Source organism: Poecilia latipinna, unplaced genomic scaffold (genome assembly GCF_001443285.1).
Source record: "Poecilia latipinna isolate Pla-1442-1.1 unplaced genomic scaffold, P_latipinna-1.0 Scaffold440, whole genome shotgun sequence".
Lineage (NCBI taxonomy): Eukaryota > Metazoa > Chordata > Actinopteri > Cyprinodontiformes > Poeciliidae > Poecilia > Poecilia latipinna.
Window position 1 is genome coordinate 108,900 of NW_015113056.1, and position 10,353 is coordinate 119,252.

Genomic DNA, 10,353 nt, shown 5'->3' on the forward strand with positions numbered 1-10,353 from the left:
AACCAGAGGGAATAATTGTCCAAACAGGTGAAAAAATTAACAAAAACAAATGAGAACTAACAAAGCTGCTCTATTGTGTTGAATGATAGTCTGCATGAAAGTTTTTTTTTTACTGCTTTTCTTTTATCAGACATGCTTAACTCGCTTTAACAGTTTTCTTTAAATCTGGAAGATTTATCTTAAAGTATTAATGTGATTTTAATAAGCTATTTAACCGTATTTAAATTGTGTGTATGCGTAATTTCCCTCTGTCCAGCATTCACGTTCATATTTTACTCCGGTAGGGGGCGGTAAAAGCACTAGCTGGTATACTAACAGCCAACATTCCAAGACAAGAAGAAGAACCTGCTAGCCGTTGGAGTTGAAGTCGTTGCGGAAAGACATGCGGGAGTTAGATTAACGTGCGTGTTAGTGGCGGTTAAACAACTTTATCTTGTAAAATTTTTATTCCTGTCCCTTCGCTACAACCACCGGCTTCCGATAGAGACTGCCGGAGTTGGTTTTTCTCGAAGCGGAGTTACGAAAATCAACAGAGGAAGGTAAGGCCAGCTAACGCGTGCTGCCGCCTGCCATTGTTTATGAGCCGGGCCTGGACTATTTCCTGGATTTAACCGTTTATTAATAATCCCGGAACTCACGTATTTAAACACTTCTGTATTGTTCAGTCGTGTTTTCATTTAAAGTTGTTTAAACAGACCTTATTTCTATTAGGCATAAAACACGGAGATTATAGGCAGGAAAATAGAGACACTAGCACACATTTACAATTTACATTCCGCACCTCACTTTCTGTTGTATCAGTATTACAGTATGTAAATCTATCTAGAATGGTGTAAGAGATTGTTTTTCGAAAACTGTGGAGATCTTTATGAAGCCTAGTTTAATAATAATAAATACACAAATGCCGTTTGAGAGCCACCAGTCCAATAAGTCTGGTGGTTACGAACCACTTAGCTCAGTCCGTGTCTTTCTTTAGCATAAACTATGTTAAAAAAAAAATATATATATATATATACGTGTGTGTGTATCTATATTTTTTGGGGTTAAAAAAGGGCAGGTTTAAGGGTTTTAAACCTGCCATCATGGCGGCAGACACAGAGGGCTGGTTTCAGTACTTTCGGGTTTCGGTTTGTGTCATTACATGAAGAATCCACACCACTAAACGGTCGTAAGGTAAATAGTTTGCGGTTGGTTAACGGAATCCCGTTTGGGTTTTAGCGGCAGGCTAAATCCCGTTTCCATGGAGACGGTCTGTTTACCTCCCGCGCGCTCCTCGACGGGAGGAAAATGCAGCGGCCCAAAAAAATGTAGAAAAAAGCTAAATAATGTGGTCAAAACCCTCTGAAAACTTAAAATCTCAAGTGTCATGAAATAACTAGGATATTCTCAGTTGAAAAATCATAATTTTGTGAGGAATCTTTGTTTTTACTTTTACAGTTTTCATGATTATTGGAATAAATTTACAATAGTAAATATTGTAAAGATAGTAAGATATTTTCTGAAATTATAAAGTAAAAAAAATGCTACAAAAAAGTTCTCTAAGTTTGAGGTGACAAATTTATAAAACGCAGATAATGTCAGCCCAAATTCTAATTTGAAATAGTAAATGTATGCCTATAATGGTGGAAAATTATAAAATTTTCCCGCACAATTTTACAGTGTCTAGGAAATATGTGACAGTTTTCGCCACAAATGTACTCTGTGGCCAATTTTTTAATTTTTTATCTGCAATGCTCCTAATACTTTGCAAATTCATCACATTTTTGAACCCAGCTGCTGAGGAGCGATGTCGTACTACTCGTCGTCCCGGAGCTCGTCCCGGGCCACGGACTGTAAAGTTTACGTCGGTGACCTTGGTAACGGCGCTGCCAAAGGGGAGCTGGAGCGGGCCTTCAGTTACTACGGGCCCCTGAGGACCGTGTGGGTGGCCAGGAACCCGCCTGGCTTCGCCTTCGTGGAGTTCGAGGATCCCCGAGACGCAGAGGACGCGGTCAAAGGCATGGACGGGAAGTAGGTCTCGTCCTCCATTAAACAGGTTTTTAGTAGAACAGGTTAGGATTTCTGCTCTCTGAACTCACGGCGGCCCTTCATTCCCAGGATCCTTTGTGGCTCCCGTGTTCGTGTGGAGATGTCCACTGGCATGTCCAGGAAGGGCCGCGGGCGCCCCAGCCGCCGCCAGTTTGACCCCAACGACCGCTGCTACCAGTGCGGGGACCGGGGCCACTACGCCTACGACTGCTACCGCTACAGCAAGAGAGGCCGGCGCAGCAGCAGGTGGGGGTGGGGCCGTGCTAGCCGCTTAGCGCCTGTCAGCTCATTAGAGCAGCGCTGACCTGGCAGTCTTTCTGTTCCAGGTCCCGGTCCAGATCCCGATCCCGCTCACGGTCCAGATCCCGCGGACGGCGCTACCGTTCTCACTCCCGCAGCCGTAGCCGCAGCTACAGCCGGTAGGTCGCCATGGAAATGGGCAGGCCACCAGGAATGCTAACCAAAAAAAAAATCTGCACAGTTTGGTTCAGCTAGGAGTCGGCTCTGTGATGCTGAATCACGCCGGTCCGACCGGTGCTAACCGTTTCTTCCGTCTGTTTACCAGGAGCCGCCGCAGATCGCCGTCATACTCCAGACGCAGAAGCAGGTGAGACCACAGCGGCCTGACCGCAGACACGCTGCAACCCGCTGCAACCCAGCCAGCCGGTTCTGGCTGCATCCAGGAAGTTCTCGCTGCTCTAATGAAAACATTCTCTGCTTCTGCATCATCAGGTCTGGCTCCCCGGCCCGGTCCAAGTCCAGGACTCCAGTGAGAAGGTATGCAGTGGATGGGGCTGGGGTCAAGGGTCAGGGTCCAGCCTGACCTCTGACCCCGCCCTGGTCCTTCAGAACATTGTTGCTGTTCAGTCCCAGTTCTCCTCTCACCGACTGAAAATGTTTTGAGTTTTTACTATGAATCATTTTTATTTCTCCTCATTTTGTTTGTTTTTTTATTCTGTTTCCTTGTGAAAACTGATTTCCACTCTGGTTTCCAGTAAAAACATTTTTATTGCAGCTGGTTTTAAGGTGACGTCGTGGTTTAGTAAATATGCTGGGAATGTGAGATTACTTGATCCGTGTTTTTTTCCCCTCGTGTTTACAGTAATGCCTTCCTGCTGATTAAATCATAATTAATGTCTTCCTTGCGGAAAATGACTGACTTCCTTCCAAACTGGTTCCAGTTCTTGGTACGGTTGGATCCTCTACTGCATGAGTTAAACTCTGAAACTCTGGAGCTTTATAGACTACAGTTGTGTTTTTAATATTATTTCATCAGTCAAATCAGTTGTTTAGTTTCTTACACGAAGGTGAGAATATATTTATTATCGACTGCGGCAGCAATGTTTTAATATTTTAATGGTTTGTTAATCAGTAGTTTTATTTTTCTGACACTACCGGCCCTTTAAGACATTGTTGACCTCGATGTGGCCCAAGTGGAAGAGTTTGCTCTGCTAACGGACTGGGCGAGGCGTTTCCAGCAGCTCTGAGTTGGAAACCCATACTGGTTTTTCTCCAGCACTGGACTGGTTTGGTGCAGTAAAACTGATCCGGTCCTGGGAATGTTCCCGGGTTGCAGAGCATCAGGATGAGTCCGACGTGATAAATGTGATTTCTTCATGTTTAGTTTTTGTTTTTGTCTCCCCAGCCGCTCCAGGTCCCGCTCTCGGTCCGGCTCTGCCCCCAGGGGGCGCTCTGCATCTCGCTCCCGCTCTCGATCGCCGTCAGCCAACCACAAGCGGGCCAGGTAAATCCTCAGTGTGTGTGTGTGTGTGTGGCAGCACAGGGCAGTGGGAGGGGTGTTATGAGTGTAGAGGGCAGGTGTTCAGGTCAGAGTCAGCCATCTTAGCCAGGGCGCCGACGGCCAGACGGAGGATCCGAAGACTCCACAGCTTCCTCACCGCTGGTCCAGGGAAAGTTCAGCGGAAGGAAGACCTGGGCTCTTGTGCTCTCTGTTCCGGATCGGCTCTGATCGGGAACAGGGAGCACAGGAAGACGACGAGCCGCCATGACACCGGCTCTCCTGGAGCCACTCTTAGCTAACACAGACAGACATTAGCAAAGCTAGCAGACAGAAGGTACTTAGCTGAGTTTGGCTAGCCGAGGGCAGCTTTGCTAGGTGAGATCAGCTAAATGAGCACCAGTGGTGTGAGTTGGGGTGAACATCTTTGCAGAACGTTTTGTTTATTTTTCATATTTTCTTTAAAGCGTGTGGTGGGAGCTGAGCACTGCACAGACACCGCCGCTGATCCCAGGCCCAAGGTCTGCCAGCTGGCGGTGTGCACAGCCTGCGGGAGGGTGACTTAAGCGCTGACCTGAGATCAGCCTCCGCCTGCGTCTGACGTTAGACAGCGAGACAGAGGTCGACCTACCGACCGACCCCTCGCCCCTAGAGCCAGCCGGCCAGCCTTCAGAGCCGGGCTTTAAAAACCCGTTCCCCACCTACCAGAACCCCCCCACCTACCAGAGTTCTTCGCTTCGGTCTTAGCTTCTGAGCGTGAGACACAGAGCTGACGAGAGATCAGACTTCAAGAGCGTCTCCGAGTTGTAGTCGTCCGTCCTTCAGTCCTTTGATCCTTCGCTTCTCTGTACTTGTTGTTTCTGCCGCTGTCTCCAAAGGTAACCAACCCCCCACCCCCTGACTAAGCTCATGTTGATGGTGACAGAACATGTTGAGCCGTTAAAAAGCGAGCATGTGTGGCTGGATGTGGGAGTGAGTGAGTGGACGTGTGAATGTGTGTCAGGCTGACAGATAGGAAGGAGGGCGTTAGCCGCCCGCCGCCACAGCTTCTCATTCTGACATGAAATCTGTTAGCGCAGCTTAAAGGCGCCGCACGGTCAACCCAACTGCCCAGATCAGCTCTCTGACGCTGCGTTTACATCATCATTGTCGATATTCTGAAAATGTTGGAAAAAAGAAAACTATTTCACAGTAAATCTGCAGGATGCAACTTTTATAAAATGTTTTTTACATATTTGTTTAAACTCTCCCCATGTTGTGACAGTTTAATATGACACAGATAATCTGTGAAAACATCGGTCTCCACCCTGAGCTAACACTGCTTCCTGAAGAAATGCACCAAAAACAGCCAATCGGAGCCAGGAGGAGGGGCTTAGTGCTGTCAGTCAACCTCATGTACTCGCTGCTAAATGCGCTAATGGCAAAGAAACGATAGGAAAACCATTTATCCGCCGTCATTTGTGACTATGCTGCGACTAGCTTTAGCATTCACAACAGCTATGCTAGCTGCAGAGAGCAAGGGAGCGATGGAGCGTCACACACAGGGTAATTGACAGCGCTAAGACCCGCCTCCTGGTTTTGATTAGTTGTTTCTAGATCGTACTGTGAGGAGTCAGAGGAAATTTTTTTTCTTTTCTTTTTTCTTCCAGATTATTTGACATACCAAACTGTCATGACATGGTGACTGTTTTTATATATATATATATATATATATATATATAAAACAAATAAGTGATTTGCCGTCATTAGACCGATCACAATAACAAATATTTCTGGATGATAAATTGTTCCAAAGGTTATTGCAATAAACAATAATATTGTTGCTTTGAGACCATTTTAAAGTGATAAAATTGTAATTGCCTGGTCATAAATGTCAGTAAGGATTTGTTCTTAAAACTCACCTGGTTAAATAAAAATATAAAACATTGTCAACGATCAATAAATTTTAAATTCTAAAGAACATTCGGCCCTTTAACTGGAAGACATTTTAAATATGAAAAAGTCTTTGTAAAGAAATTGTCCTTCAGAATAAAGGCCTGTTGAGACCAAAACACCAAACTGGAAACTTTTACCGTCTAGTTTTTGATAGAAAGAGAAAAACAATAAAGTATTTAAAAGGAAATTATCAAGCTCATTTTAATTTGTAATGCGATTATTTGATTTATTGATTATTGTGACAGGCTGACTTGTTAATTGTAAATCCCATAAAAACCCGGAAACGTCGCTTCGGCGGTGAAACGGCGTAAACCCGTCTGGACAGTTGGCTCGGCCGCGCCGGCCCTTTAAGCTGACTTTAGTCCTGGTAGTTTTTGCAGTGCAGAGAAGCTGTAGGTGTGTCTCCCCGTCTGCTGACGCCGCAGGCTGACCCCGGTCCCTTTGTGTTTCAGTCGCTCCCGCTCAGCGAGTCCGGCCCGGAGCCCCACGCCTGCAGACGACTGAGCCACCAAGACTCACAGCCAGCAGCAGCAGTTTTCCTTTGGTTCTGGTATCGGTCCGTGTCGTCTCATTATTTCCAGATCTATGTTTGTTTGTTTTTTTACTGCCAGGACTGCCGTCTCCACAGCTCCACATGCCCCAGGTTGTATAAATAGGAGTAGTTTTAACTGTTGCTGCTGTGTAAGCAGTCTGTATTTTGAAAAGCGTAGCAGAGACGGGAAGCGACACCTTTAAGACGTTTGACTTTTAGCTGTAAAACTCAGATCTTCCAGCAGAAAATGGCAGGAATGGGCTGAGGAGATGGAATGAGCTGAAGTATTAAAACATCCTGAGTTTTTCTGGTGGTCTCCTCTTCACAGGGACACTTGTTGCTCTGCATGCCTTTAGAGTTAAAGTCACGTTGTTTTCCTGCTTTCCCTTCATGAAGCTGCCTGAATAATGTGATTTCCCCTGAGTTTGATTCATTGCTCTGACCTAATTTTAAAACACAAGCAAGGCTCATGTTGGGGCAGCTGTTTGCTTTTCTTTCTGTTCTCGGCTGTAGAAGTGAAAGTGTGGCCGTTTTATTTTGGATTAAACCTCTTCAACACATCCTGCTGCTGCTCTGTGTGTTTCTGTTCATATCCTGTCAGATTCAGACGTTAACGTTGTGCTAATTTAATATTTTAAACCTATTCTCAAGCTGCTGCACAACTGGGCTACCTTTACGGAAAGGCAGGGTAAATAAAAATGAGAACCACAGGCCATGTTCAAGGTTTTATCTGTGACCAACGCATGACAAAGCGATTATTAAAATAAACTAATTTAGTAACTGATTAATCATTTTAAAAAAGCAAAAAGACATAGAGTGGTAATGAAGCCAAAACAAAGCTGAGCTTTTCAGGTTAGAATAATTTTGACCTGCATCCTTTGATACAAATATCAGCTGTACACTACAGGAATGCTGTCATATCATTTTAGGTTATAAAATGTTTTATTTTAGAAAGGAATTGAATTAGTTTACATTTTTAAATGTGTTTCTAATGTATTAAATAAGTACTGTACTAGGGCTATTGTAGATGGGACAAAATTGCAAATTCTGCCAAAAATACATTTTAAGATTACATTTTTATACAAAAAAACTTGGGAAATTTAGTGTCAGAACTTTTAAATTATTCAGCTCATGAGAAACAGCAGCTCTGCTCAGTTCATCAGTTAACTGATAAAGATCTTTCTTTAAGTTGGTTTTCCAGTTAAAACCTCCAAAGTTTCATCTTAACCAGTAAGTTGCTTGAGATCTTACTGGGTAGATTATTAGTTTAATCCTGTGGGGCTCCTCAAGGCTCCACTCTGAGGGACTTTTTATTAAAGACTATTGCTGTTAGATTTCATACAGTAACACAGCGGATGATGACTTTCTATTTGTGTGTCACCAGATGACAACATTGATTTTATGCACACATTTTATGTTGAATTAATTGACTAAGTTCCTCCAGTTTAATGCAGGAAAGACAGAAGTCATGGTGTGCGATTCAGAAAATGTGATCAACGTTGGAGATAAGAGTGAAAACCTCAGTTTACTAGAAACATAGTTGTGGTTTTGGACGCAGACAGGAATTTAGGCAGCCTTGAGTTGTTGCCAGATCAGGATTGTCGGTTAATCAGAACACAAAAACAATTAGATGGTTGTACTTACATGAAGTTGGATTACAAAGATGTTTTTATTGTTCTTGGTAAAAATCAAATCAATCAAGCAAATCATCCAAAATGTGGTGTGCAGATTTCTTATCAAAACCAGGTAAAGCAATCTGACCAGATCAGACTCAGTCACTGGTTTTCTGTTTGTATTTAAAAAAAAATCTTTTATTAATTTAAATTGAGTTGAACCTGAATACATCTTAGAGTAGCTTATTATTTACATTTACTTGAGTGACGTTTTTGGGGGTTAAAAAATATATTTCTAGAAGTTTTACTACATCACACTTTTTACTCTCGCAGCTCTTACATGAGTAAAATATTTGGACACTCGTTGAAGAAGAAGCCCAGGTCTGGTCTGAGGTATGTGTGCATTATTAGAAAGCTTCACATTTTGGAAAAGTGAATCTGCTATAACTGTTTGTTGGTGTATAATTTTTCATTTTAGTTTTTGACATACCGGAGTTTGCTCCTATCTTTATATGTTTGTCTTTATGATAACATTAATTTACTTTTACTGGAGTAAAAATATGCTATAGTAATGCTACTGTTAGTTGACAAAATATTTGTTTACTCCACCCACTTCTGGAAATACCTCGTGCTGTAAATAAAACTTTAGAATCAGAATCAGCCATGTTTATGTGCATGAACAATTAATTGACTTGGCTTTTCACTTGCTCACAGTTTACAAACATTAAATTTAAACAAAGTAAAATCAAGATATTTTCTTCCGTGAGACTTCAAATGAATATGAAAAGAAAGTTTGAAAGTGACAAATGCTTCAATGACATTGTTGTATTCAAGCTTTGGGGCCAACCAACTAAAGGTTACGCCATCTCTTCTCCTATTGGTTTAAAATAAAATCGACACCCATTTGAGCCTATCACGTTTAATTACGTCACCATAATGGGCGTGGCGACGCATGCCTCGTTTTTCATGAATTTTCCGTCCATTTCAGTCGAGCATTCTTTTTAACCGGGACAACATGGCTACTGCAGCGAGCCGTTACTACAGCGAAGACGGCAGGGCAACAAAACGACAGAAAACCGACGGAATGGCCACAGTGAGTCCGCTGCGACATTTCTTTTTACTTCCAGAATATTCGGACCAAACTGTTGGAGGGCTTTTTTCCGGTACACTTTTAATTCATTCATGTGCGCGTTTGAAAGCGGTCACGACGCGTTTTCATGTCGGTGGAGCACCGCGACGGGAAACCGTTGATTCTCCGAACTCCCCGTTTTAAAAGGGGCTAGCATAGCTTTGCGTTTTCAAAATGGTGGGTTATAAAATGCAGCACAGCCCCATGTGTTTATTCCAATGCGTGTTCGTGTGGTTCACTTTGAGCGGGACCCAGGGAGGGCGGTTTCCCCACCGGGCCTCATCAGAGCCCGGCTTTGTTCCAGTACCGGGGGACGTTAGCATGGTTCTGTTCGGCTAATTGGGCCTAACGCTGTTTAATGCAGCAGTTTTCCCAGTTGAACTCAGATAAAACTGAAAATAGAGACGCAGTCTGAATAAATACTGCATACAAATGAACTGAAACGGCAGCAGTTGGTTCCCGTTTCTCTAGCGGCCACTGAAACTGAACCCGAGCAGCTCGGTTCCGCTAGACTGGGGGTCTGCAACCTCCGGCTCCGGAGCAGCAAGTGGCTCTTAAAAACGTTTTTTTTTTTTTCCTAAAGAAAAACCCAAAACAAAACCAGTTGTCTTTTGTGCAACTTCTTAATAAGTTAATGGAGTAAAACAAATAACAATCCTAAAGATAAATTAAATGTAACTCATTATTTAAGGTCCGTCAGTTGTTTTGTAGATGCTAATGGCAGGAATAATCTCCTGTAGCAGTCCGTGTTGCAGCGGTTATGTTGTAAAGCAGTTTCATGAACAGAATAGGTTTTATTTGTAAGAGATCTCAAATATCAACGAAGGCCTAGGAAAAAAAACAAGCAATTACAGTAGAACAGAAATACTTAAAGTTTGAATAAATGAGAGATTAAAAGAAATATCTTAGAAAGTGAACCAAAAAATGAATGTCTTAAGCTTCTCAGGGTTGTCCACAATGTTGCACTCCGTTATCCTCCCTTAGGCAACAAGTCGGACCAGTAAAGCAAACCGGTTGTGTGAGTTGCTGCTTTTTCTACCCGCAGGGATACGAAGACCCACACAAGACCCTGCCTTCAGTGGTGGTTCATGTCCGGGGGCTGATGGACGGGGTCACGGAGGCCGACCTTGTAGAGGCGCTGCAGGAGTTTGGAGCCATCAGGTACTGAAGATGAAGTCTGGACTGTTTCAGCTGCATGTGACGCATTATGTTTCACCTCCTAACACAGTGGTTCCAAAACTTTTTCTCCTGCCCCCCCCTATGGCTTACAAATAGCTGTCTGGTTGAACGATGTGTGTGAGCGAAGGAGGGGGTGGGGGGAGGGGGACTCCCTGTTATACTCAGCCCCGCCTCCAGACGAACAAGGGGGAGGAATCAA

General features: G+C 43.6%; 2 protein-coding genes across 11 annotated transcripts in view; both read left to right on the top strand.

The window, feature by feature from the left end:
• Positions 1-319: 319 nt before the first annotated feature.
• Positions 320-6,336, top strand: srsf7a (serine and arginine rich splicing factor 7a). 4 transcript variants are annotated; one of them, XR_001425749.1, is made up of 9 exons: positions 320-539; positions 1,774-2,010; positions 2,098-2,274; positions 2,355-2,447; positions 2,594-2,635; positions 2,761-2,805; positions 3,674-3,772; positions 4,234-4,644; positions 6,154-6,336. XR_001425749.1 is itself a non-coding variant. In XM_015038396.1 (8 exons), the coding sequence occupies exons 2-8, from the start codon at positions 1,787-1,789 to the stop codon at positions 4,325-4,327; spliced, it is 774 nt and encodes a 257-aa protein (XP_014893882.1). In that variant the 5' UTR covers positions 320-539; positions 1,774-1,786; the 3' UTR covers positions 4,328-4,963. The 4 variants fall into 4 exon arrangements, 3 of the variants coding, with proteins under 3 accessions (XP_014893882.1, XP_014893883.1, XP_014893884.1); XM_015038396.1 differs by lacking the exon at positions 6,154-6,336 and having other exon boundaries at positions 4,234-4,963; XM_015038397.1 differs by lacking the exon at positions 6,154-6,336 and having other exon boundaries at positions 1,777-2,010; positions 4,234-4,963.
• A 2,481-nt stretch (positions 6,337-8,817) lies between these two features.
• LOC106951094 (heterogeneous nuclear ribonucleoprotein L-like) overlaps positions 8,818-10,353 on the top strand; it is a 26,969-nt gene continuing 25,433 nt past the window's right edge. For 5 of the 7 annotated variants that reach the window (XM_015038388.1, XM_015038389.1, XM_015038393.1 and 2 more), the window contains exons 1-2: positions 8,819-8,939; positions 10,021-10,136. In XM_015038388.1, coding sequence (XP_014893874.1) covers positions 8,862-8,939; positions 10,021-10,136 — 194 coding nt within the window. In that variant the 5' untranslated portion in view covers positions 8,819-8,861. Of the gene's footprint in view, positions 8,940-10,020; positions 10,137-10,353 lie in introns of all 7 variants that reach the window. The other 2 variants (XM_015038392.1, XM_015038390.1) reach the window with 2 other exon arrangements.